This window comes from Sciurus carolinensis, chromosome 16 (genome assembly GCF_902686445.1).
Source record: "Sciurus carolinensis chromosome 16, mSciCar1.2, whole genome shotgun sequence".
Classification (NCBI taxonomy): Eukaryota; Metazoa; Chordata; class Mammalia; order Rodentia; family Sciuridae; genus Sciurus; species Sciurus carolinensis.
The window spans coordinates 32,918,702-32,945,365 of NC_062228.1; the positions used below are offsets into that span (position 1 = coordinate 32,918,702).

Below are 26,664 nucleotides of genomic sequence, written 5' to 3' on the forward strand. Positions count from 1 at the left end.
GGTTTCTTATAATTGAAATAAGGCATTAAAGTTTTCCACATTAATAAATGTAGGTAGGAAGATTCAGCTCTTTGAGCAACAAAGTGCTATTATGCAGGGGCTGGAGCACACTCCTATAATCCCAGCAACTCGGGAGGTTGAGGCAGCAGGGTCATAAATTCAAGACCAGCCTCACCAAATTAACAAGAACCTATTTCAAAAACCAAAAATAAAAGGACTTGGGGTATAGTTCAATGGTTGAGCACCCCTGTGTTCAATCCCTGGGACCAAAAAAGGAATCTAAAAGTTGCCTTGGGCTGGAGATGTAGCTCAGTGAGTTCCTGGGTCTAATCCAAGAACACAGACAGTCAATAAAATCACCTTAACAGATCAGACCCATCATCATTAGTATAATCCAGCCCTTTCTTGCTATTTCATAGTCTTATTCATTTTCTTGCCACTTTTAGCCAAGGTCATTTACTATGCCTATATGTAGTCATCTAGTGTGTCTACTCACTTGCCTGCCCCCCAGTATATATTTAATAATTCTTGATGGAATGGAAGCTTTTCAGAAAATCTATAGCAAAAGTTTTTCTGGGTCCTCTGAGTAGCCATAGCTAAGTGTTTAGAGGAACCAGGAGCCTGCTAAAATTATATGAAAATTCTTTTTGTAAAGGTGTGTGTGTGTACAGGTACACACATAGGTAACACTTGGGGAGTACCTCTATATTTTTCATCAGATTCTTGGAGGCCCAGGGCTTAGCAAAATCCTGAGTTATTGGAGACTTGGCCATATATTCTTCATGTTAAATGTAGTAGCAGATTTATTGTGACCCTTGAGCCAATCTTATCATTTACATTTTTTTAAAATATATTTTTAGTTGTAAATGGACAATGTCTTTATTTTAATGTGGTACTGAGGATTGAACCCAGTGCCTCAAACATACTAGGCAAGCTCTCAACCACTGAACTACAACCCCAGTCCTATCATTTAATTTTAAATATAATTCAGTCTACCTATTTTAATTCCATTTAAGTGTGACATCTAAGGTATCGTCATTAGCTATTAAACAGATTTGAGTGTTTTTGTTTTAAATTTGGAGGAGTTTATAGGAGCAATTCTTTTTTGTTGGGGACTTATCATTTTGACTTAGTAGGGCCTTGGCATGATCAATGTCACATTTATAGATATGTATATATACACACACACATACACATACACACACGAAATTCAAACCAAAAATACAGTTCTGATAATTTGGCTACTCCAGTTAACATGGTTTAAACTCCTTGAGGTTATATAGTTTATTTCACATTGGTATTTTGCAATATTCTGCAAATTATATTTAATTTATGATAGCATCTAAATACTCAAAAGAAAAATAATATGTTTTGACATTTCTGCTCAGATAACTTGAATTCGGCAGGAAATATTGTGGTAATTTAACATCCTTCTCAGATTTCAGTCAAGATTTGAAATAAAATACTTAATACCCAAATGGAAACTTAAAATATATGTATTAAAATTAATAGTAATATTTTTAACTACATGAACCACTCAGCTAATATTATTAAATGAGATAGAAGTGTTTTCTTCATATTCTATTTTGTATATTAGATTATACTGAAAAGCCATTTAAACTTTTCATTCTAGATCTAAAGTTTATACAGAGGCATTATAAAATGCTTAAGAATTTGAAAACAAGTTAGTAGTATTTGTTTTGTTGGAGAGTCTTAAAACTTAGTAACTTACTATTAGTATTTTTTTAAGAAACATTGCCAGAAAAGAATGTTGTTTTTAAAATTCTTACAGGGTCTGGGTAATTTCAGACGAGGAGTTGTTTTGTTCTAATGTGTTTTCCCTTTTAATATTCTCTCTGTAGGATAACTTCAAACTAATGTGTACTAATGCCATGATTTATAACAAGCCAGAGACCATTTATTATAAAGCTGCAAAGAAACTTTTACACTCAGGAATGAAAATTCTTAGCCAGGTAAAGGAAACTCTTTGTCATAAATAATAATTATTAAATCTATATGCCTGTGTTATATGAGGATACAGATTTGTCTTGTTGGCAGATCATGTTAAAGTAGGAAAAAAGTTGAAACAAAATTTCAATAAATTTAAAGCAGTAAGATTCTCATTTGAAGTTGGTGCAAATTAATATTGTCATCCACTTATAATTAAGAGGTTCCTGAATTATTACTCACCAGATAGATTTGTTTGCTGTGGGAGAAACATCAGACTGAATTCCAGAATAAGATTGGATAAAGTGTGAGACCTTTCAGGAAGAAAGCTGTTTCTCTTTAAAGAGATGGAATCTAATGTTCTGTTTAGCCCTGTCTTCTAAGTCAGACCTTCTAATGGAAAGAAACAAAATACACAAATGAGAAATAATTTGGAATTGTCTCAACCACACAACACGAATTGTCTATGCTTCTGCATACCTTGAAGGACACAAATTAATGCCTAATGGACTTGAGGTGGGAGAAAGATGTGCAGAGGCACGGACGCATCACTGTGAAGCTGCATAAGAGCTTAGACATAAGATACTGAGATAATGGCAAGAAGTTATGTGACTATTGTGAGGCAACAGCTGATGAAAGCCCTCAGATGATAAACAGGGTGATCACTTTGCATCTGCTGGGAGAAGAGGAAAATTTGCAAGATAAGTCTCATGTTTTAAGATTTTCTCACAGCTCTGAGTAGGATGAACCTACTGTTTAGAAACTACTTTCAGGAAATTGAGGGTCTCCCCTGGCACCCATACATAAAGAAGGATTTATCTATGATTTCTAAGATGATTCCTGGCGTAAGTGTTCTTATTCCAGGTAAGAACTAGAGTAGGGGGAGACTGAAAAATAACAGCCAGGCTCAAGGAATGCTGTTGCAAAGAAGTGCGTGGGCAAGGCACAAGACAGGAGAAAGGAATCAGAATTAAGAACTTGAGCTCAGGCGCTGGAGAATTAAAGAATGGTAAAAATGAGTCATATGTGTTGCATGTGGTTTTCTGATTTTTATGGTTTTACATTTTTTAAAAAATGCCTTGGTGTGCTGATGTCTGAGTGTCTGTGTTTCTCTCTGAGAGATTCTTGGATCCACTTAAACTAGGGAAAGAAAAACATTTGGATTGATGATTGTACTTGCACTCTTAATATTTAGACATCCGTTCCCTCCCTTTCCTAAAAACTTGGGAAACTGTAATGTAAGCCAGTGATATGTCTTTGGCAAAATTTGCAGAGGAAAGGACACTATAAAATGTTTATCCCATGTTTTATAGGAAGATTCTCAGAATCTTAGCCATATTCCAAGTTTGAAAACCTGACAATGCTTGTTGTCATTGTATTTGAAGTAAAAAAAAGTACATTCAGCTAGTATAATCTTTATTCTCTCCAAAATATATACATTGAATTTTGGTGGGAAAGTCTAATTTTTTGTAAACAACTCTGATTTACCATTATTTTCTTTAATGTAGTTAATATAACATGCAGAAGATTCTGATATCTTCAGTTTCACTGGGGATAGGGTGATAGGAAGCACAGAAAGTAAAGTTTCTTCTCCCCTTCCTCCCTCCCTCCCTCCTCTTCCTTTTTCTCCCTCATTCCCTCTCCCCTGCTCTCCCTTGTCAGTTGTCTTCCCTTTTTTTCAGATGTCTTCCTGTGCAGGAGCCCTACCCATCCTGTGTTATAGCTTCCTGTTAACTGTTCTCTCCACCCTGGGAGGGATCCTTACAGCACTGATTTTAAAATGTTTAAATTTAGACTTCTGAGTTGACTGTACTAATAACAGTGCTCCCAGGAGAGCCCATCACATCCTTCTGTGAATGCTTTGGTCAGAGATAACATTTTTGTATATTCATTGAAAAGATTGTAGCATAGTCATTGTCTTTTTTCTTTTAGTTATACCCAGATAGTGACGGATAGTAGTTGTTATTTTTATAAAGAAGGTACAGATGAATAATTCTCTTGGTTTCCTGAATAAATACTTGAGTAGAGTCCTGCATGATAGTACAAATAGTACTATTTGTAGCATAGTGACTTTGGAATCAGACAGGTCAAGATTCAAGTCCCAGCCTCACCCTTTATAAATGGTGCGCCTTAGGCCATGCAACCCTTGTAGGAGAAAGTCTTCAACCTTTTTCCTATAAGGAAGTAATATCACTTACCTCTTATAGTTATGTCTGGTGCAGGGAGAAGTACTCAATAAAAGCTATTTTAATGGTAAAGACTAAGCATTTTCAGTCATTTAATATCGTAAAATTGGAGATCAAATAGTATGCTTAATTTGGAGACATTTGGAGAAAAGAAAAAGACATGCTTGCAAAGTAAAATTATACATTTCCCTATGACTTATTTGTTAATTTAGAAAATTTTCTCTAATTGAATTTATTTTGTATGTGTTGTGGTGTTTTTTAAAGTTCAGAAATGTTTTTGTAGTTTCTGCTTTATAAAATTCTAAAGTGGAAATAAAAAGTTTATTTAGAACTTTGTGATCTGAGCTCATTTGTTTAATGATTTATTGAGTAGCTACTATGTGCCAACCTATTTTTAGGGCAAGCTTGCTCCTTTTTTTTTTTTTTTTTTGGTACTGGGGATTTAACCCAGAGATATTTTATCACTGAGCACATCCCCTACCCTTTTTGTGTTTTATTTTGAGACAGGGCCTCTCTAAATTGCTAAGGCTGGCTTTGAACTCACAATTTTCCTGCCTTAGCCTCCCAACTCACAGGGATTACAGGCATGTGCCACCACACCTGGTGCCAACCTATTTTAGGTACTAGATATTTTTTAAGTATGTAATAAAATTAAACATGCTTTCAAAAACCAAATTGGGTAGAGGATTCTTGAGGTCTTTTAGGGTTTTTTAAATGATACTATTCAATTTGGCAAGGATTCAGAGAAACTTTGAAACTAGTATAAACTGATAAAATTTTTCTGGAAGGCAGTTTGGCAGTATCAAAGGCCTTAAAAATACTCATTCCCTCTGACCTCCACTTCTAGGAACTTATCCCAAAGAGAGAAAAAGATTCCTAGAGAGATATATTTATAATATTTATGGAACTTTTACTTGTAATGGAAATTTGGATACCTCAATGTCTAGTTGCAAGTTTTTATTTACATAGGATGTAATATAATACAGTTATTTAAAACATTTTAAAGAGTATTTAATGAGATATCAAGGGGAACTGGTTGTAACTTATTAAGTAAAACATTTTTTTTTTTACCAGATATTTAGTATAATTCTCATTTGCTAAAAATTTTTCATTGCTTAGAGAGCAATGGGATGGTAACCTGTTACACTACTTCTTTTGGATGATCAATTAGCAAGGTTTTATTTTCTCTACCCATATTGTTACTTGTCTATGTAAAATACATTTCTTCAATAGTTTTAAGATTACTTTAGAAGTCCAGTAAAAATGGCAGGGTCCCTGTTCTTAGGGGAGCTCACCATCTGCACCACTGGTAAAACATAGCATGATGAGAAAAGGCCCAACATGAGTGAGAGGAGGACTGGTGCTAGTCACTGGTTCTGTGCCTGTGTGAGTCATTTAGAGCTGCTGGGCTGCACTGTTCTTGTTTAACCTCTAGTCCTTTCCAGGTTCTGTTGTTCCGTGGAAGTTTTCCCTAGTGTTGCAGTGCAGGCTAAGGAGGGTGCATTCCACATTTATCCAGTGATGACTCTCAGGTTTAAAAGGCAGAATAGTTGGTAGGAACAAGTTTGCCTCTTTAAAATTTACCCAGAAACCTCAACCCCTCAACCACAATGAAAATTTCACAGCACATCATTGCAGTGGAAAATTAAGCACATGTTTCACAGAATAGAAACAGGGTTTATTGGTCGGTGAGAACATTATGCACTCTGAGAAAGGAATTATGCTAGCAACCATTTGTTCTCCCAAAGGCATGTCATTTTCACACAAAGCAAAATGGCAGAGTCATCAGTGATCCCCATAGTATGCCAGATTATAAAAGTCCTTCACATGCTCCATGTTTTAAATAATCATTCTTAAGTTTCAAAAAGATTTTTAATATACTATTAAGCTGAATTTTACTTTTTAATTTCACTAATACAAAGAACATTTAGTCTTAATTCACACATTTCTGTTAACTTTTCAGTGGTATGACAAAGTTGTAAGCTTTCTTTCTCTTACATTGGAAATTAAATGATCTGAATTGAAGGAATTGACTTCATTGTCTCGGTTCCTAAATGGGATACTCTTATGGTAGTAATTACATTTAATTATTTTTGTTTCCCTACTTAATGACAGGATGAGTGCAAACTCTTGTGAGGAAAACAATGCATTACTTTTAAAGTTGGTGACACCCATTCAATAAGTATTTTTGGATATTTTTAGGAAAGAATTCAGAGCCTGAAGCAGAGCATAGACTTCATGGCAGACTTACAGAAAACGCGAAAGCAGAAAGATAGAACAGATGCCTCACAGAGTGGGGAAGACAGCAGCTGCTGGCCACGAGAGAGGGAAGACTCTGGAGATGCTGAAACACAAGCCTTCAAGAGCCCCAATAAGGATAATAAAAAGTAAAGAATTTTGGAATATTAAGGTTAAACTTTTATTAAGGTTAAGCTAATAAAAGGGCAGGGGCTAATGATTCAAATCCTGACTTAGGAAGACAAGTCCCAGTGTATCAGTGACTGTGGCTTGGCATGAATGTCCATTCTGATGATCTAATGGTACCTTTCTTCTCATAGAGAGCACTGAATGGAATTGTCCAGACAGTTCAGGAAACAGTTCTGAATTCTTTTTAAAGTATTTTTAAAGCCAGTAAATTATCTTTAGGAACTCATATTGTCAGGGAGTTTATTTAAATAGAACTATTTGTTTCGGGAAAAAAAATGTGTATTCATAACCTCATTCCATAAAGAGAAAGGAGTTTGGCATAAGCACACTTAGAGTGCCTTCTTAGACAAATGGGCTGTCACTGAGATGAGTGCATGTTTTCCACTAAACATCAGCCAATGGGAGCAGTAGAGTCACGGGTCCTCCTGGACACGTCCAGCATAGCTGAACAGCAAGCAAATCCACCTGCTTACAGCACTGACGCCCTGACTGACCCGCACCGCACTCTGTCAGGGAGGACTCGAGTTAGCAGTTTGGGATTTCTCCTGTCTTACTGCAAAGAAAGTAAACGTGTGACAAGTTTCTTTGTTGTTTCTAAGATTCACCCATTTCAAATGTCTGTTTTCTTCTTAAATTTTTAAAAATTGAATTTAAACTATATTCTCCCTCCCTTTGAAGGTAACGTCCGAAGTAGAATTCATTTTTGTTAATGTACCCAGAAAAACATTTCAGACAAGTAACACTGGACAAAAATTTTGGAGGGAAGTAATCACTCCATTAGGTTTGCCTTCTTGATTGTGCATCATTTAAGGCACTTGTCATTAGAGAACAAAACTTTTAATTGGTGACAGTGTTGCAGATGTCTTCACCTACTGTATTCATATTTGGAATTCATTTTGATGTTTTGTCTTGTATTTTTTAACCTCATGTATGTTTCAGGAAAGACAAAGATGTACTTGAAGATAAGTGGAGAAGCAGCAACTCAGAAAGGGAACAGGAGCAGATTGACCGGGCCGTCCTGGAGTCTGGTGGGAAGCTGACTCGGCGGCCAGCCAACAGTCAGGTGGGGGACCTCCTTTCCCTTTTCCACCCACCAACTTGGAGCCTCTAAAACTATTAGCTTTTTAATTTCTGGGGGTGTTTTAATTTTTACTGCCATAGAGCTCTTCATCACTGAAATACTCAGAAGAAAAATAATGTGTTTGTAAAGTTTGATTACTGTGTCCTCTTTTGCTAGGATGTTGTTTTGTTGTTTGTTTTTCCCAGTGAAGTTAATGTGCTCTAAAATTAGAAAGTGAACCACATACTTTAAATTTATAAGAAAGCATTTATATTCAGGTCCTTTGAAATCATACTGTTAGGCACATTAGTTTTAAAACCACCTGGATTCAGACATGACTGAGCAAGTCACTCCCTTTCTCCGGTCTGTAGTATTCTCCTTTGTTGATAGTTGGGAAGAACCAGGAGGGTGACCTTACAGATCCACGCAGTCCTTTAAAATTCTGAGATTTCCATACCCCCCATCTGGCTAACCCGTCAACACCTTTATGCACGGAATACAGGTGTGAAAGTCAGTATTCAAGTTTAATAATGATAGACACCTATAATTTTACTTCGATTAAAGTAAGACTTTCTAGTGTGCTTTGTTTATGGGTGGAATGTATAGTGCTTTATTCCATTTCAATACTTTGGGTTATTGCAGTGCGAATTTGAAAGAAGAAAACCAGATGGAACAACAACATTGGGACTTCTCCATCCTGTGGATCCCATTGTAGGAGGTAGGATCGATCATAGCAAGAGTGCACAGGAACTTGATGCTATTTGGCAAAAGTAACCTGGGTTAACATCTTAAAGTAGCAAGCTTAAATATTGATTAATTCAACCATATCATTATCCACAAAGAATTAGACATCATGCATTTCATAATAACAGCTAACCTAACTTTCACTTAATGTTAATTTATGTTATAAATATACATTTTTGTAATGTCATGAGAAAGATAACTGGGCATATAGAAATTGATAATAACAATCCCTACATTTCAGGAACTAGTCTCCAGTATTTCTTTGGCTGTGGCAAAGCACTGTCATAGGAACTACAATTGGAGCTAGGTGTATAGTGGGGAGCCAAACAGAAGAGACAGGTCCCTTCCTCTTAGATTCTGTGGGATGGGGGAAGGAGGATACACTTACTAATAATAGGAAGAGATATCCGGCATGAATAAATACTACACACTTGTCTGTCATGAATAAGTACTAGAGAGAAATAGATCAACCATGATTATATGTAAGAGAAGGTTCCTTCCTAGTGTTTGGGGGGCCAAGAGGACTTACTTAGGAGATGATGTTTAAGCAAGTAAGGGATGGAGGAACAGGTGAGGGACTAACAGACCACAGGTGGAAAAACCCTGTAGCAGGGAAGAGCTTAGTGCAGCTGAAGACTGAAAGGGCAAGCCTGTTAGTGCTCCCTAAACATTAATAGAAGAAAAGGAGCCAGTACCGTATTTTCTTAACAAAACTCATGTTTTGCTTTCACATGAACTTTTCGTAGTAGAATTTTTATGGCCTTTGGTCACAGAAGATGCCACAGCATTGAAAACATTGTTCTTTATAGTATAGCTGTGGTGAAAATCTGATGGGGGAAGTTGAAGCTAAGTGGATTTGTGACTGTCTGAGATGTGCCTGTTTCTTTGTCTGGTCTTTGCTCTCTGTCTGGTTTCCTGCTCCTGTGGGCATAATCAGATGTGGCCAAAGTTGACTTGACTCCTCACACACAGCCAGCCACTCCCTCGACGGGCCCCTTGGCTGGCTTAAGGAGGAAGACGCCCTGCTCTTTATCTTAGCTTCATCCTCCTGATGGAGGTGCCAGTGCATATTAGGAAAACAAACCGCAGATGATTCACCAAGAAGATACAGTCTGATTTCAGTGTTTGAAGTTTTTTACAGATGCTTTCGTCACCCCTGATCACTTGTGGCAGTGACCTCAGACCAGCTTTATAAGAGAAATCACCCTTTCTGTTGGAAATTATTGCAGACCACTTTGCTTCTGAAACCATCCTTTTCCATCCTCCTAGATGCCCACCTCATAATTTCTGCTTATATCATATTCCCAGCTTCAGTATGAGAAATCATTTTGGATTTACCAAGATCATGTTTTGAAAGGCCATGTTTCATTACAGTAAAAGAATACCTGTTATAGATGTTAATTTATCCTTAATGCATTGTGAGTTCTTATTTTTAAACCAGGTGCTTTTCCTTTACTTAATCTTTTCTAACCTTTCCACTCATTTTCCTCCATCATCTTAACATTAAGAAGCCCAGCTTTTAAATCTGTTTTTTGGGTTTTGCTTTTAATAAAAATCTTTAAGCCATTCATCACCATGCACACCTGTAATCTTAGTGATTTGGGAGACTGAGGCAGGATGATTGAAAGTTTGAGGCCAGCAACTTAGTGAGATCCTGTCTCAAAATTAAAAAAAAAAAAAAAATTTAAAGGGGGGATTTAACTGGGTGGTAAAGTGCCTCTGGGTTCAATCCCCAGTACTCCTCTGCAACCCCCTGCAAAAAAAACTTTAAAGATGAAGTGTAACAAAATTATAAAGAATTCCAGGAAGCAATGGAGTATAATGAAAAGGTCCAGATTTTCGGTCCCAGGTCCACATTCCTGTCTTTCTGAACTGAAATTTACTTGTCTTAAAAATGAATATAGTAAGGGCTACACAGCTCCTTCATGGTCATGTAGGTAAGATGAAGTACATGAAAGCACTCAGCTGCATACCCTATGGATCTTTCCCATGTATGCCTCCTTCATTGTATTTGGTTTTATGTCTTAGAACCAGGCTACTGCCCTGTAAGACTGGGAATGACAACTGGAAGACTTCAGTCTGGAGTGAATACCTTGCAGGGGTTCAAAGAGGATAAAAGGAACAAAGTAACCCCAGGTGAGGCTCCTACATAGTTATCATGTTTTTTCTCTTCTCTTGCTTTAGGGAGTTAGAGAAAGGAAACATAATCACCATTCATTGCTTTATTCACTAGCTCTCTTGGTGGTATTTTTGCAATATGAATTAGATATTTTATTAACTTCAAAAGAAACTAGAAAACCAGGTATTAGTATTCAAAATGAGTTTTGTTCTTTCTGTTTTTTCTCTCCCTTTGTGGAGAATAATTCACTTGAATTGCAGTTTCACAGGTAGGGTTGCCCCTCTGTATCTGGATTCCATATCCATGGATTCAACCAAATGTGGATCAAAAATATTCAGAAAAAAAATCATGTTTGTGCTGAATATATAGACTTTTTTCTTATCTCTAAATAATATAGTATAACAACCATTTATGTAACATTTACTATCTGTATCTTAGATTTGTATACCAGTCAATGAAGTAGTAAAGTTAGAAGGGAATAAACATTAAAACAAGAAATTAGATTGTCACATAAAGAATAGTATTATGGTGTTTAATTATTTCAACAGTGTTATACTTGAATTATGGACCCTACAGTTCTTATGCCCCACATTATGACTCCACATTTGCAAATATCAGCAAGGATGATTCTGATTTAATCTACTCAACCTATGGGGAAGACTCTGACCTTCCAAGTGATTTCAGGTGAGTCACTAGTTAGGGTTCTGAGCACCACATTTCTCCAAAATATTAATGTGCAATATGTGACTTCTGGATACACTTACAAAGTTATCCAAAAGGTTTAAAAGGTGCTCAGTAATTTTTTTAAGTTGACAATAATAGTCCCATAATTACCATCCTTTAATGGAAACAACACATTTTAAAGAGAGACCATATGTCCCTGATAAGTGTTTCTTACAGAAATTAGATGCTGTGTATCTTGTTTGATAACAACAGTTTAGGAACTTGTTACCGCAGAATGTTGATGAGTGCCATGTGCTCTTCTGTCGCATTTTGTGTGTCAATGAGTTATGCTCCTCCAAACTTGATCTGTTTGAAAATTCACAGCACACTTTCCCCAAGCTCTGAGGTATAGGACATGATAACTTGATTCCTAAGGCAACCCCATACAAGCTTGTTGCCCATCATGTACCAGACAGACATTGCATTCCTTCGATTCAGCCATCCCTTGTTGCGTGTTTCTGTGGGACAGTAACTTCTGCGTTCCTATTTAGGATACTGAGCACTTTGCATCCCATCAACATAATGAGATACTGTGCTGATTTACCAGGACTGTGGCTCAGGGTGGGGTGTTGAGCTTGGATATTCCCTTCTCATCACTGGTAACTTGTAAACTTTTATTATGTAAAAGAACTTAGCACTGCAGATTTACCAGTTCCCTGGTTTTCGACAAAGGGGGAATCTGTTTACTTGTACGTAAATGTGTGGTTTTGTTGTTTTTATAGGGTCCCTAAGTTATAGATTGGCTGTGGTTTCAGATCAAACCATCTATATATCCTTAGACTTCAGCAGTGTAAACAAATTCTTTTGGATTATTCATCTGTGCATTCTACAGATAGGCATATACTGCCCACTGTGTGGTGGACATTCTTCTAGATGCTGGGAATTCCATAGGGAAACAATAGTGTTAGAAGCCTGTGCCCTTCTGTCAGATGGTGACATTGCTTTGGAGAAAGGTAAAGCAGTAAAGAAAGAGAGAATGCTGGAGTGAAGGGAAAAGTAGTCAGAAAGGTAATAGGCAGGAATAGATCTTCCCAAGGGAGAGTCTACTGGTAGATTGTGAGCTAATAATTCTGAAAGGATTCCTCTGGCTTCTGTGTGGAGAGTAGATCCCACACACTAGGCAGAAGTTAGGAAACTGCTATCATAAACCAGATGAGAAATGCGCCAGGGGAGTAGCCATTGAGGTGTTGAGAAAGGGTAATTAGTAGGATTTTTCAGCTGGTCGAAGTGGGGTATGAGAGAGAAGACAGGATGACTCCACGGTTTTCAGGCTTAGTTCAAAAGATGTAGTTGCTATTTACTGAAGAAGCATGCCGTTTACTAAGAAGGGGAAGGTTTTAGAGCTTGGGATTCAGCATTTTGGCTTTCAGTATTCTAAGCTTGAGAGGCCCATGAGACATTCAAATGTAGGTGTAACTTGGAGAGTTTTAGTACATTTGAAAATTCTGAGGTGAATGAGATCTGTAAGGGACAGGTATGAAGTACAAGAAGCCCCAAGGACTGAGCCCTAGTCTCATCTCGAAGGTCTTATTTTTCCTTGGAGAGTCCTCAGAATAATTTCATTTTCACTATGATCTTGATATTGTTTAGTTCTCTGGTGACAATAAATTTATTACTGGTAAATATGTAAGTATAGTCTTGCTTCTAGACAGAAAGTTTTATATCGTGATGTGTAAAACATGGGCATCTAATGCAAACAGTTGGTTATGATAGAAGGATTAAGCCAATGGAGATGATTTATGTGGAAATGACTTTCCCACCTCTCTTTTTCAGCATCCATGAGTTTTTGGCCACATGCCAGGATTATCCATATGTTATGGCAGATAGTTTACTGGATGTTTTAACAAAAGGAGGGCATTCTAGGACCCTACAGGAATTGGAGACGGTAAGAATGCTACTAAAGAAACAGGACAATTTATTATTGGCTCAGAAACTTATTAGTCATTCAGTGTTATGAAACCAAGGATTAGCCAGTATGACAGCTGGACTCCATTACCCTGAACAGACAACCCAGCCTGGGTGGAGGCCATGGTGGAGGACAATGAACGGAAAGGAGTCACTTGGCTACCAGGGCCTGTGAGGGCCAGAACATTGCTAATATCTCCTGATCTTGGGAATGTAGAATTCAAAAATGGGGTTTACAACTCAGAAGTCAGTATGTGCCCAATATCCTAACAAAAAGGAAAAGTCTTACTCACTGACTTGAATCTAGGTTCACTAAAACAATAGGAAATGCCCTTTTTCCTTCTTCTGCAGTAATAGCCTAGTGGTAGGAACTTTGGGTTAGAAAGTCAAAATCTTCCTTATAGCTGTCTTTTATTAACATTTATTGTCTGTCTCAGTTCATAATTTGAATTAATTCAGTCTTGACTCAAAAATTAGAGACAGAATATGTCCCTACTAATGCAGAGGAGAGTGTATTTCTAGAATGCTCTCGTCTTTGTCATTAGAGAAGCCCTGGATCTCTTGGAAGTCTTTGCTCCCTGTTTTTTTTGTTTTTTTTTTTTTTTTTTCCTTCCCTTGGTATTGGGGAGTGAACCCAGGGTGCTTTACACACACGACCTTCCCAGTTCTTTTTATTTTAAGACAAGGTCTCACTAAATTGCTTAGGGCCTTGGACTTGGGATCCTTTAACTTTCCGTTACTGATTATGGCAGTATATTTCAAAATGTAATTTTTCTGCCCATTGATCCAGCTGATTCTCTTTTCATAATTTTTTCTAGAAAATAAGTTTTATATATGATGATATATTATTTATAATTTTTAGAAATTGGGAATTAATTAAATCATAATGCAACCTTTAAGAGAAACATTTAAAAAAAATTTTTTTTGTGGTGGTGGGGATTGAACCCAGGGCCTTTGCACATGCAAGGCAAGCACTCTATCAACTGAGCTATATCCCCAGCCCAAGATAAAATTTTTGATTGATATCCATGATATGTTTGTCTGTGGTTTATGTGTGCATAATCTCTAACAAGTAGGATTACAGGAATTGACCACATTCTCTGATAGCATTTGTATATTTTACAGTAATCCTCTACTATCTGAGAATATTGCTTGATTGATACACAGCAGTCCTTAGAGTTCCTTTCTGTCTTCTTGTTAGAGACTTAACCTGTTGTTGAAAACAGATTCCATTTATTCAGTTATTTATAAGGTATTTACCAAATACCTTCTTAGGCATACGTATAGCTTTCTGATTAAGCATGAACTTCAGCATCACCAATAATAAGTACCACAACTCACAATATATTTTCAAAATGCTAATTATATTTAATTCATTGTTTAAAAAGTTACATTCTAATAGTCCACTCATTCCTTTCCCCTTGCCACAAAACTTTGTTTTCTTATTTCTCTATTTGTCATTCCATACTTGTTTTCTTAAAATGTTGTTTTTTCCTTATCCTTACAGTCATCGCCTGAAGATGAAGGCCAGGCTAGGACACTTGACACAGCAAAAGAAATGGAGGTGATTATATTTTATTCTTTTCAAGAAATATTTAAGTGAAAGTAAGTAAAATGATATATTTCAAAGTAAAAATATTTAATATTACCTGTGGTAGAAAAGCTTATCTTTGCCTGTGGAGCTTAGTAGTAGCTTGTAAGGCATTCAGGCACATAAACAAGGGAGTCAAAACCAGTTTACATGCAGTGAGTGCATGGGGTGTGAACACGCAGGGTGGAGAAGCTCACTGCTCAGGTAACTGAACTGGGCTAGCAGGATACAGAGGCATCTCCCAGCAAGCAGGGCCAGATACCTAGAGCTGGCAGAACTGAGTGAATGTGACAGATGAATCTAAGAGAGGAGGGCATGTGTGCAGCAAGCTCAGAAAACATGACCAAGGGTCCCTAGGGAAGACAGGTGGTAAGACTGTGTGGGTGAGGATTCAGTGATGAAGTCTTCTCTGTAGTGCTGAGAAGTTGGAATTGGAATCTTATCCTAGAAAATAGTATATAGTGACTTGTCTAAGCAAAAAAAAAAAAAAAAAAAAAAAAATGACTAGCATACCAGTATAAAGGAAGAGAATAAGGATTTGGGAAGTGCGGTGAGATGAAAATTAAAATGACCTAGTTCATGAGGTAGGCGATAGTACTGTTAACTCACAGGAAGTGCAAGAAAAGGAGCACATCTTTGACAGGGAAAGAAGTCACATTTGGTTTCATATGTGGCAAGTGTGATGGGGACATTGCCAGAGGTGTGGGCCTAGAACTCAAAAGATCTGGGCTGTGGTGTGCATCTGGAAGTTGATGGTGCAAAGGTAGAATTTTATTTCAGTCATTAGAGTCTACAGAGAACATGGAAGAAGGTTGAAGGATAGAACTTACGGAGAAGATCAGTAGTTGAGTCAGGTAGGAAAACCATGGAAGAAGGCTAAGCAGGAAGAGAGTTTGCAGTGTCAAATGCTATGGAAGCCCAAGAAGAGGAGGCCCACAAGTGTGTTTGTACTTGTGATCAGAACAGTCTCAGTACAATGGTGGAAGCCACTGGCAAATGAAGTAAGTGGAGGAAAACTGGGCTAGATGGAGATTTAAGATTGTACAGACTTGAGTTTCCTGAGGGAAGAATGGAGGTAAAGACAGATAAATGATGTAGTGGTATTTACACAGCCATGTTGTTTTCAGGGAAGGAACCAAGAAAGATCATGTGCTTAGTGAAGGGGCAAGAGTGAAAAAAAATCTTAAGAATGGGATAGGAAGTTGGTTAAGAAATAAAAAGACTATCCAACTGAAATGGCAAACCATAATACCTAGTGCCAGGTTGTAGTTAAGAGTTTTTCTCCACTACATACTTTTTGCCCCTATATGTGAAGGTAGAGAAGCCAGATTTTAGAATGATATAATACAAACATAAATGCAATCACTGGCTTTTGGTTACTTATCATCTGGGTTGATGTATTCTTCAAAAGTAGTGTTGAGGTTATGGAAACTCTGAGTCTTAGGATTCCAAAAATAAAACTCCACCCTGCATAAGTTTTTGTTTTTCCATGCAATCCTGACAGCCTAGCTTTGGGGCCTGGACAAGACCCAGGAAGCATCTTATATCAAAGATCTATAGTGATGCAAGTGTATGGACTGGGTGGGCTGAAACATTGGCCTTGGAGTGTCAGAGACATAAGACAATTTAGGCAGTGACAAGGTTCTTGTTACTTTATCTGTGGAATGGTTGCCCTATGAAACAAATGATGCAAATTGTATGGGACATCATTATATTACAGAAAAGTGGATTTATGGACACTTATTCTGCCAAGCTTTGGGAATAGCATTTTTAAAGGGTATACTGGGGAGACATTTTTAGTAGTTATCAAATTGATAACTCCAACGTAACGATGTAGAATAACTGCCTATAAATATACCCATCTTACTAATTTTTATTTAGCACCCTTATGGCTTAGCAAGCTCAAATAACTGCCTTTTTTCTTTTGAAGCAGATTACAGAAGTAGAGCCAGCAGGGCGTTTGGACTCTGGCACTCATGACAGGCTCACAGCACTCAAAGCAGTCACAAACTTTGGCGCTCCAATTGAAGTTTTTGACTCTGAAGGTGAGGGTCACAGACCATAGGTTGCTGGAAATACTGTGCACCACTGACAGTCAAGACTTCCTGTCACATCAGTTAGGTTAACCTAGCCACTCGCCACAGCAAGATCTTGGCCAGCCAAGTTGAACAGTAAAACATGGCTGTGTTTCATTAGATACTGGTTTCATGATACTGGTTTCATTAGAGGGACATTACTTCTTTGAGGGGAGAAGTCTAACCAATAAATAGCCGAGCTCTGAAACATAGGACTCAGTTTGTCACACAAGATTAAACCCAAGTATGCCCAGGTTTTCTTGAATGTGCTGTGTTCTTCCCTTACAGAGGCTGAAGTATTCCAGAGGAAACTCGATGATACCACGAGATTGCTCAGGGAGCTTCAGGAAGCTCAGAATGAACGGCTGAGCACCAGACCCCCTCCCAATATGATCTGTCTGTTGGGTCCATCATACAGAGAAATGCACCTCGGTATGTAGCACCTCCAGTAAGAGGAGAGTGGGGGATGCTTAAAGTAAAATCTTCCAAGTGGAGACATGACTGTGAAGTAACTCTGGAATGAATACCATGGACAGTGTGTTTTTTGCATTAATGCCTTTGATGTTTGTTGGAGATTTTTTTTTTTTTTTTTTTTTAATCTAAGGAAACTGCTTTTCAGTGTCTGGAACTGTTTTTATTTTTATTTCCAGCTGAACAGGTGACCAATAATCTTAAAGAACTTGCCCAGCAAGTAACTCCAGGTGACATTGTAAGCATGTATGGAGTTCGAAAAGCAATGGGGATTTCCATTCCTTCTCCCATCGTAGAGAACAACTTCATAGATTTAACAGAAGGTATGTGCCCTGTTTCTTGTGAGAGTAGGAGGCTGTTGTAAATAGAAGGAACATCTCAGTCTTTTATCTTTAGATAGCCTAAGAAAGGTTTGTCTCTGGGAGTTTTTTAATGTGTGGGTTTTTTGTTATTTGCAGTACTGGTGAATAGAACCCAGGGCCCCTCACATGCTAGGCAAGTGCCCTGTACTGAGTTACACTCAGACCTTGTCTGTGCGATTTTAAGGTATAAAGCTACTTTTTCTTCACAGTGATGACCTATAATGCCACCTATTCTCCATCCTTGAGTGTGGTACAGAGGGCTATCAGCAGCCTACTCAATGCTAGCTTTGTCTTCACTTCCCATTTCTAATGAAAAGGAAAAAAACTAAGCGATGTGATGTCTTCTTTCAGATTTTGAAGAACCTAAGAAGACTGATGTTGCAGAGTGTGGACCTGAAGCCACTGGTATTTGATTATATATTATGTATATATTTTTTTCATTCTGAGCTTGGAAATGCTTTTTAGAAGATATTAACTATTTGTAAATTGTGTTTTTAATTAAACTTTGGAACAGTTAATTTTAATGTTCCAGAGATTGAACTTCTATTAATAAAACTGAACCTGGGAAGAGTATTGTGTGTATCAACTAAGTTACCTCTGACCATTTTCAAGGGTTGTATCTGAGGATGTGATAGAGAACCTTGGAAAATAACCTTTTTTCATGGTCATCCCTTAAACAAAAGTCCTCAAAATAATTGAAATCCCTCAAGTTTCACATTTTCCATAATTCCCCACTAAAGAAATTAAAACCAAATAGTTCCTAACTAATCAGATTGCATCTTGACTTATTAAAGTGGCCTTAGGAAGAAGGAATATGCTTTGGGGCTATTGCATACCTAAGCAGCATTCTTTCAGAATAGTGCTAATACTTTTTTAAATAGTACCATCCAGTTAAGATTTTCCATCATTATACCATTAAAACAAACCCTTAAAATAATTTTAGGATATACTAATATGGCTGTGCTCCTAGCATACCTACCAGGAATGATGTATTGTGTGGTAATTAGGTGCCTCACACCCCCTAGAATAAGCAGATGAGACTTATAGCACTGGTTTTCTTGTTTTTCATTTTTTAGTAATTGGGAACTGCTAAAGGATAAGCCAAATAAGATACTAAATCATCCCAGAATACATCAGGGAATTACCAAACTTAAAAGGAAGTTTATTTCCTGTTTCTCAAAGATCACCTGTGCTTCAGCCATGCCCCCTGAACTAATCATTTTTATTTAAAGTACAAAGATCAAATGCCCAAGCAGAGACCATGCAGCACGTCCCTCTGTCACCTGTCACTGGGTTGAGATGAATTGTGATTTTTCTGGATGTAACCTGTCTAAACTAAAAGGCAGTTAGGGCTGGGTGGAGTTTGATGGGAGAGCATTTGCCTAGCATGCTCAAGGTTTGATCCCCAGCACTGTAAAAATGAAATAAAAAATATAGCATAGTTTAATAGAGAGTTCTGTAAAACACTCAGAAAAGCCATTTTATAGAGGAAAATTGGTTCTCTTGAGAAACTTCAGTTCAAACAGGTTTTTATCAAGTGTTTTATTTCTAAAATATAATCTTGGTCCATCCTTCACCATTAGATCTACTTGGCTCAGGTAAGTTCGTGAAGACCAAAAGAATATTTAAAATCAGAACACCTTGAGACATTCAGGTTTTTCCACATTGCTAATTTAATGTATGAAAAGCAGCCTGGCAGTTTACAAAAATAAAACATTTAAAGCAAATATTATAGATCTATAAATAGTCAATATACAGAACAAGTCCTTATTATTTGCATGCACAGTTTCAGCATATTTCTGTACATTGGCCTATTATATACATAAAGAATACAGTGGGTAATGATCATCTGTTTTGTTGGAAAATTTCCTTGGTAAGTAAACCAGAAGGCTTCAGTGTTAATTTTCGAGAGCAGTGATGCCGCCCTGTAGAAATTTTAAGCAAGTCCTTGACCCATAGAAAAGGTCATTGTTAAAAAATCTGACAGGAACAAGTATCTTTTCTAAAACTGCAGTGATGTTATGGTCACTATCTGAACATTAAAGTATTCTTTTCTTATCTGAGGACAGCACTGTAATTGAAAACTCCTATCTGGAATTCCTGTTTCTGAAGGAAAAAAATAACTTGAATATTGAAAGTAGAAATTTGAGGCTGGTGTACTGACATGTGTCTACCTTTCATCAGCATTGGAAACCTTCTCGACTCCCCAAGGGAGCTCTCGACACTGCTAGGTTTTAAGAACACAGAGTTTAATATAGTACTCACCTGAAATCAGCCCTTACTTGAAATGCCAGGGTAAAAGGCGTCTTTCCCTTACCATCATTTTTGTCAGAAAATTCCTTTATACAGCAAATTCTTACAGTGAGTGCATACTGATTGATTGTATGCAATACATCAGCACTGTCACAAGGCCCCCCAGCACCTTTGTGCAGATTAGATCAGCCCCCCTCACTTCCTCAGGCTGATCAAGCCTCACAAGACACAACACAGATGACAGATGACATTTTAATCCCCTCCACCACCACCACTTGGCTATACCCTGCTCTGTAACAAGGGTGGCAGCATCATGCAGGATCTCCAGTCACTGGTAAACCTAGCTGGTTAGTCACCCTGGCTGCAACCCTGTGTAATCTTTTGAAGGCTCCAGTAAGATTTTATGAGTAACTTGTAGTTATGAGTCCCCTGCAATGTAGTGAAATTCAGTGGTGTTAGATACTAGGGATCTAAGTTCTGGTTATAAGGTGGCAGTGAAGTCAGTTCAGAGCAGGAGTAGGCAGTTTGGTTATTTCTCACCTTGAAACAGGTAGACTTCTTTGACTCCCTGTGGAGTTGAAGCACCATAAGACACCATTGCACAGAGCTGGCATTTTGCCTTGACTTGTTCAGTTTAAAGCAAGAACATCTCAGCATTTGCAAGGGGCTGGCTTCTAGGAATAGGAGCCTCGACATCTCATGAAGAGTAGATCCTTCTGGTTTTAAAGCTCTCCATAGTTAGCTATGCAGACTAAAGAAAGAAACTCATACTACTGCAGGTTGTCCCGGTTCTTGCTATACTAGGAAAAGCAGGACATAGTTGAGTGCTGCAGGGGAGAGGTGAAACATGCGTGCCTAGTCGGGGGAGCTAAATGACTGTACCTTAGCGCTAGGCTCTCAGCTTACTGAACCTGATCAGAAGGCTTGTGGCAAGATTGCCTGATTCAGAGCCGAGGCTATTCCACTGCTGCGTTCTGTGAGCTGCATTCCTCAGAACTGTCCCTACGGCCAGGCTCATCCATAAGCTGACACTGGACAGTAGTCCTGCATACATGAGTCACTGACTAAAAAGATTCACTGGAAGGAGGAGAATTTTGTCTGGGGCCTAAGAAGTCATTAGTAAGGATGAAGCCCCAGTAATAATGTATCCATTTAAAGCAAACACATGCCAAAGATGACAAGAAGTAACAAGTGTCATTTACAGGTTTTTCTCTACAGTGAAATCATTTTGCTGACGTAAAACATGCTTTTCAACTCCATTTACCAGAATGTTTATGTAAAAAATAACCCCAGATTCAGCCCTGCTAGGGAGAAGGGAGGCTCTAGCCATGCCAGACAGCTTGGCTAAGTGCCTAGGAAAAGTGAGTTTCCTTGAACATGCTTACAGGTCACCACAGAGGACGTCTGCCTTGTTCATCCTCTGAGCACCTCCATAGCACCCTGGGAACAAAGTTCTCAAAGTCACAAGCACAGCCTACCAGTGATCTTCCAGATAACCTAGAAACTGTTAGATTGACCACACAGAGGCCCCATCTGCTGCCACATGTCACAATCCAACAGTCACACAGGCAGGATCTGGTGTGGATGTGATCGATCCTCTAGTGCAAGCCCAAAGAGCCACGCAGAGCCATTGGACAGGAGGTGGCAACAGCCACAATCTGTTTGAATGCCTTTGCCATTGGCATGGGGCTGGGTCTCTCCTTGGCTTGCCCAGCGGAGGAAACTGGCTTCCCAGTGTTCTGACTGCACCAGAAGCCCTCAGTTCAGCCCCAACCCTTGAAACTTGGCAGTGTCTGTACACACAAAGTAAGTCCGCAGCTCGCCTTTGCCTTTGACATTGATCAGTCCCCGGCACTCGCAAGAGTAACCTAGTCCCTGGAGGATGGTACATGTCTCTTCAGTAACCTGGAAAGGAAAAGAAAGCCAGGTCCTCAGAAACAGGGAAACAGAGTTGGGGACAAACAGAAGTTGACCGCCAAGCAGCATACCTGTCTGCTTTCTCAAGAAGGTGATGGCTGAGAGTCTCCGTAAGTGGTGGTAGACCTAGGCTTTAGGCCCAGGGCACCTCGGTTCAGGGGAGGATCTTTCCTCTCTGTCACGTGCTCCCAATGGGTTCTTACCTGGATTTTCCCAAGCTCTCCAGTGCTCTCCATGCGGCTGGCAACATTGACCGTGTTTCCCCAGATGTCGTACTGAGGTTTTCGTGCCCCAATTACTCCAGCAATCACAGGCCCATGGTTTATGCCTGCCAGTAATGTTTACGGTTGGCTGATCACAAGAGGCAAAGCCTCAGGCCCCTACCCTTTGGGGAGGCCAGAGAGGCCACAAAAAGGAGTAATAAAACGTAGTCTGCACATGAGATGACTCTTGGAATGTGAGAAAGGTAAGCCCTGGCCTGTACTTGTTCAGATTCTCCAAGACTAGGAAGTCTGGGTTTGTCGCTAACACTTTTCTAGTACCTGCCAGTCTCCCTTTTAACAAAAAGTACATAGGCCTTGAGCACCAGTCTTGAGCTAATGGTGACCAGTTAGCCTGAATAACTTTGCTTTGTTCTTAGTTTATTTTAAGGCCACCTCTTTTTTTGGTGGAGGAGGGGGATACTGAGGATTGAACTCAGGGGTACTCAGTCACTGAGCCACATTCCCAGCCCTATTTTGTACTTTTTTTTTTTTTTTTTTTTTTTTTAGACATAGGGTCTCACTGAGTTGCTTAGTGCCTTGCTGTTGCTGAGGCTGGCTTTGAACTTGGGATCCTCCTGCCTCAGCCTCCCAAGCTGCTGGGATTATAGGTATGTGTCACTGTCCCCAGCTTAAGGCCACCTCTTACAGCTGTGATAATTTCCAAAAGTAACTACACAAGCAGTATGCAAAGGTCAGAATAATCATCCAGCTGCCAGGCTCATCAGATCAGAGGAGTTTCAGGAACTTACTAATATGATGGCCAGTACAGCTTGGCCATGCAGACAGAGAGGGCTTGCTTAAGGCAGGAGCTGTACCACATCCCTGCAAATCCCTGCCTGCCTGCCTGCCTGCCTGCCCGCCCGCCAGCCAGCCCACAATACTCACCAACTCGGAGGCGGAAGGAATTGAAGGAGTGCCTGTTGATGCCGTCCAGCTTGCTCATCAGGGCAATGCTAAATTCCACCATGACACCAATGTGGGTATGCTGTCGCTCCAGATCCTACAGGACACAGAGCATGCAAGATCCTTCCCCACCATGCTTTCCACAGGTCCTTAGACCATCAGGCTTGCTGGCATTGGCACACCCAGCATCAGCACAAATTCCATCAGTGGCCATTGAGGGGCCGTCACTGGGGGTTCCTCTAGATGGTTGCCCCACAACCAGAAATCTCCACGCTGAGTCATGGAAGTGCCTTCACCCATCCCTCAGGACAGGAGTTAGAGAGGCATCTCCTTTAAGGAGTAAGATGACATTCCCTCTTGCAGGCTTGAGTACCTGATTTTCGTGCCCTGAGGGGACACTGAGCCCAGCAGCTGCCATGTAGGTGCTGCCAATGGTCTTGATCTTCTCCACTCCACTGAACTTAGGCTTTAACAGCAGCTGCAGACAAAGGGGAAGCACACTGCAGCTTCAGGCACCCAGGGCGACTCCCTCCCTCCCCACTTAGGTGGACATGTCTCCATGGCCCTTGCATCTGAACTCAAAAGACTAAGTACAGTCTAACACGTGGCCTCCCCTTGCCTCCCTCATTCCTTCCATTCTTGTCAGCTCTCAACCCTTTAAAGCAGCAGATGCACAGCTCAGCATTCTCTCCCAGGAAGGTGGGTTAGTTATCTCCAGCAGAGTTAGACCCAAGCGGATGTCCTCTGAAACAGCCCACAGCATAGGCACAACTGGAAATCAGCCTGCTCAGTAGGAACCTGCATCTAATCTTAGCAAGCTGCCTGTCAGAGAATAGCAAAGCATTTGCCAAATAAAACAACAAAGACAAATGTGTTTGGTTTGCAGTACTGGGGATTGAACCTAGTGGCATCCTACCACTGAGCCACATCCCCAGCCCTTTTTATTTTGAGACAGGGTATTGCTGAGTTGCCTAAGCCGGCCTCCAACCTGAGATCTTCCTGCCTTAACCTCCCGAGTCATTGGGATTACAGGCATATGCCATTGTACCTCGCAAATATGTCCTTTGTCCCCCTCTCCAGGGGAGCTGCCTCAAGTTGGGTTGTGTTTGGTGCTGGGGATGGAACCCAGGGCCTTATGCATGCTAGGTGTCACTCTGCCAACAGAGCTACACCTGGAGCCTGTAATGTCACATTTTTAAATTCCTCAGTCCTAGCCTTACCACACAGGCAGGAAGGCCCAGAGCCCCAGGATCGGGCCAGAAGACGTACCTCATCAAAGTCCGCGATGATCTCGTTTAACAGGCGCAGACACTCCAGCCCTTCTTTGTTGACGTCGCACTCTGTGTAGAACACTTTGAAATCCGGCACAGATGCAAACATGACACACACACAATCGTAGGACTGATGGTACCAGTCCTGGCATGGGGAGGGAAGAAACAGGGCCCTGTGGTCACGGAGTGTCTGAAGGGGACAGGGATGCAGACTGTACTAAACTGCCCCCGGGGCTTTCAGAAAGGGAGCGCGAGGAACGCGTCCCAGCCCTGGCTGTGCAGGCAGGATGCCGGCGTGGATGGCACAGGGCGATTCTGAACTGAGTGGTTGAGGAGGGGGAGGGTCAAGCTGGTGCCCTGCCCTCGGGAGCACCCTGGGTGTTTGTGTGCAGCTGGGGCTGAGCCCCTTAGTGGAGGAGATGGGTTCTACACTGAGCAAATCACAGGATCTCAGTTTCCTTATCTAGAAAATTCTACGCAGAGCTGTAGGGAGTACAGATGTTTTCATCAGGATAGAACATGCAGATCGCAAACACGGGAACACGTAACAGACTTCACAACAATCCGGGACAGCCAGCCACTTCACAGACCAGGCCCAGGGAGGTAAGGCATCAGCCCCTGACTTGGAGACCATGCTTTTAACCACCACCACAGGCTGTCTCCTGGCACATGGAATGGAGGCCAAGACCTAGGAACGCAAGCCCAGAGGCACTCGGTGGCTCTGCACCTGCCCCCAGGGCTCACTCTGAACCTTCAGTCTCCTAACCCCTCGCCGAGCCCCTTCCTCCCAACCACACCTCATTCAGCTTGTCGCCAATGAAGTGGGCAGCCACGTGGGCTGGCAGCACATTCTCCAGGAGAAGACGATTCACATTCTCCATGGTTTCAAATTCCTCATGTTCCTTCTTGAATTTCTTCTTCCACAAACAGTCCAAGCGACAATAATAGTCAATCTGCAAACAGAAACATCAGTGTCTATCCATAGAACAACACCTATCCAGGTTGCTGGTGGGCACAGCTGTGACCTTAGCGATGCTGAGCCAGCCCACAGCGCTGCCCTCCCACTTGTGACCTGGGGAGGCTAGGACTGGAAACCCCCGACCCGGGGATCAGAGTTTCTCCACAGGACCGTGCTGTCTTCATGCCTGAGATGCCCTCCCAGCACACCTTGCCTGCCTGCCCAGTGCAGGAGGGGAGGGGAGTGGAGGGAAGCTGAGCTTGGGGCCCACGTGCACCTGTCTGGAGAGCATGACCAGGGTGGCATAGAACAGGAGCAAGTAGAAGTTGATCATGGTCTTCAGGTCACTCAGAGAACAGCCAGCAGTGCTGTTGGACGCAGGAGGGGAGGAGTCAGCCCCAGCCCCAGGTACGAGTGTGTGTTCACCTTCACATGCTGTTGCCGTGTGGGCAGAGGTGGACGGACAGCTGCACAGGACAAGGGAACCAGGGAGAGGTGGACTGGGAGGCAGCGTGGGCCTCACTGAGGGGACATCTGAGCTCGTCCCTGAAGGACCAGAGTCGGCTGTGGTGGGGATATGAAGGCAGCCAAGAGTTCCTTGTGGGAGGGAGGAGGGAGCAGGGAGCTGTCAGGGCAGGAATTGCAGGTTGCCATAAGGACTCAGCAGGGGCAGGGCAGACAGATTGTTCTGTCCCCAAGCTTCCAGCCTCTTAGTTCAAGGGAGCCCTCTCCTTCATCCAAAGCCAGAACCCCCACGTCCCCCAGGCCTCAGCACCTGTCCAAGAAGGGACCAAAAGCATCTGCTCTTGCCAAAACTTTGGTGATCTGGGACATGCCTCAAAGAAAGGGGCTGACCTGGCTCAAGGTCCCCTCTCTTCCCTCTAAGCTGACCCAGAAATAGAATGACCCTGGTGGCGTCTGTTGGACTAGCACTTCCTCCGGAGAATCCACCAGTAAGTCACACCCTCAGTTCTGAGCACAGGAGACCTGAGGCCTGTGCCAGTTACTGTCTCTTCAGTAAAACAGAAACCCTGCCATCTCCCCCAAATGCCAGTCCAAATGGGACTGCACACGCTGATGCCCCTCAGCCTGACCAGGCACCAAGATGAGACGGACCACCGTGCCCCAGCTGGCCGCGGGAGACAGGCTGCGTCAGGCCCTACCTGGAGGTGCCACCGCTCTTGGTGAGGTTGCCCAGACTGTGGCCACAGCAGTCCCCCTGCCAGCACAGGGAGAGATTGAAGAGCACCAGGTAGGCCACCAGCGCCACTGTCAATAGCACGACCTTCAGCTCCAGGTTCATCCGCAGGAAGACGGAGCAGGCAATGAAACCCAGGATGCAGCTGCAGGTGTAATACTGGGGAGAGAGGGGCATCACTCAGGCTGGCAAAAGTCACCGCACCACGACCTACCTCCAGGAAGCGCGCCTCCGGAGCAGCTACCGAAGGGAGACACGCCCCGCTGCACGGTCCCTTCCCCCAGTGGGCTC

The 26,664-nt window shown here is 41.1% G+C and overlaps 2 protein-coding genes across 12 annotated transcripts in view; one reads left to right on the forward strand and one right to left on the reverse strand.

Annotated features, from left to right (window-relative positions):
• Nucleotides 1-18,183, forward strand: part of Brd7 (bromodomain containing 7) — a 33,852-nt gene extending 15,669 nt beyond the window's left edge. The window contains exons 6-17 of one of the 2 annotated variants that reach the window (XM_047529397.1): nt 1,863-1,973; nt 6,336-6,520; nt 7,500-7,623; nt 8,263-8,338; nt 10,393-10,500; nt 11,032-11,167; nt 12,980-13,091; nt 14,619-14,675; nt 16,633-16,747; nt 17,066-17,209; nt 17,428-17,571; nt 17,962-18,183. In XM_047529397.1, coding sequence (XP_047385353.1) covers nt 1,863-1,973; nt 6,336-6,520; nt 7,500-7,623; nt 8,263-8,338; nt 10,393-10,500; nt 11,032-11,167; nt 12,980-13,091; nt 14,619-14,675; nt 16,633-16,747; nt 17,066-17,209; nt 17,428-17,571; nt 17,962-18,023 — 1,374 coding nt within the window. In that variant the 3' untranslated portion in view covers nt 18,024-18,183. The remainder of the gene's footprint in view (nt 1-1,862; nt 1,974-6,335; nt 6,521-7,499; nt 7,624-8,262; nt 8,339-10,392; nt 10,501-11,031; nt 11,168-12,979; nt 13,092-14,618; nt 14,676-16,632; nt 16,748-17,065; nt 17,210-17,427; nt 17,572-17,961) is intronic. The other variant, XM_047529398.1, reaches the window with a different exon arrangement.
• Nucleotides 18,184-19,263: 1,080 nt separating this feature from the next.
• The window catches only part of Adcy7 (adenylate cyclase 7), a 55,267-nt gene continuing 47,866 nt past the window's right edge, over nt 19,264-26,664 (reverse strand). For 9 of the 10 annotated variants that reach the window (XM_047528573.1, XM_047528568.1, XM_047528570.1 and 6 more), the window contains 8 exons: nt 26,339-26,532; nt 25,453-25,642; nt 25,015-25,170; nt 24,216-24,362; nt 23,320-23,424; nt 22,929-23,043; nt 21,984-22,108; nt 19,264-21,768 (listed from right to left, as the gene is read on the reverse strand). In XM_047528573.1, the coding sequence (XP_047384529.1) occupies nt 21,622-21,768; nt 21,984-22,108; nt 22,929-23,043; nt 23,320-23,424; nt 24,216-24,362; nt 25,015-25,170; nt 25,453-25,642; nt 26,339-26,532 (1,179 nt within the window). In that variant the 3' untranslated portion in view covers nt 19,264-21,621. The remainder of the gene's footprint in view (nt 21,769-21,983; nt 22,109-22,928; nt 23,044-23,319; nt 23,425-24,215; nt 24,363-25,014; nt 25,171-25,452; nt 25,643-26,338; nt 26,533-26,664) is intronic. The other variant, XM_047528577.1, reaches the window with a different exon arrangement.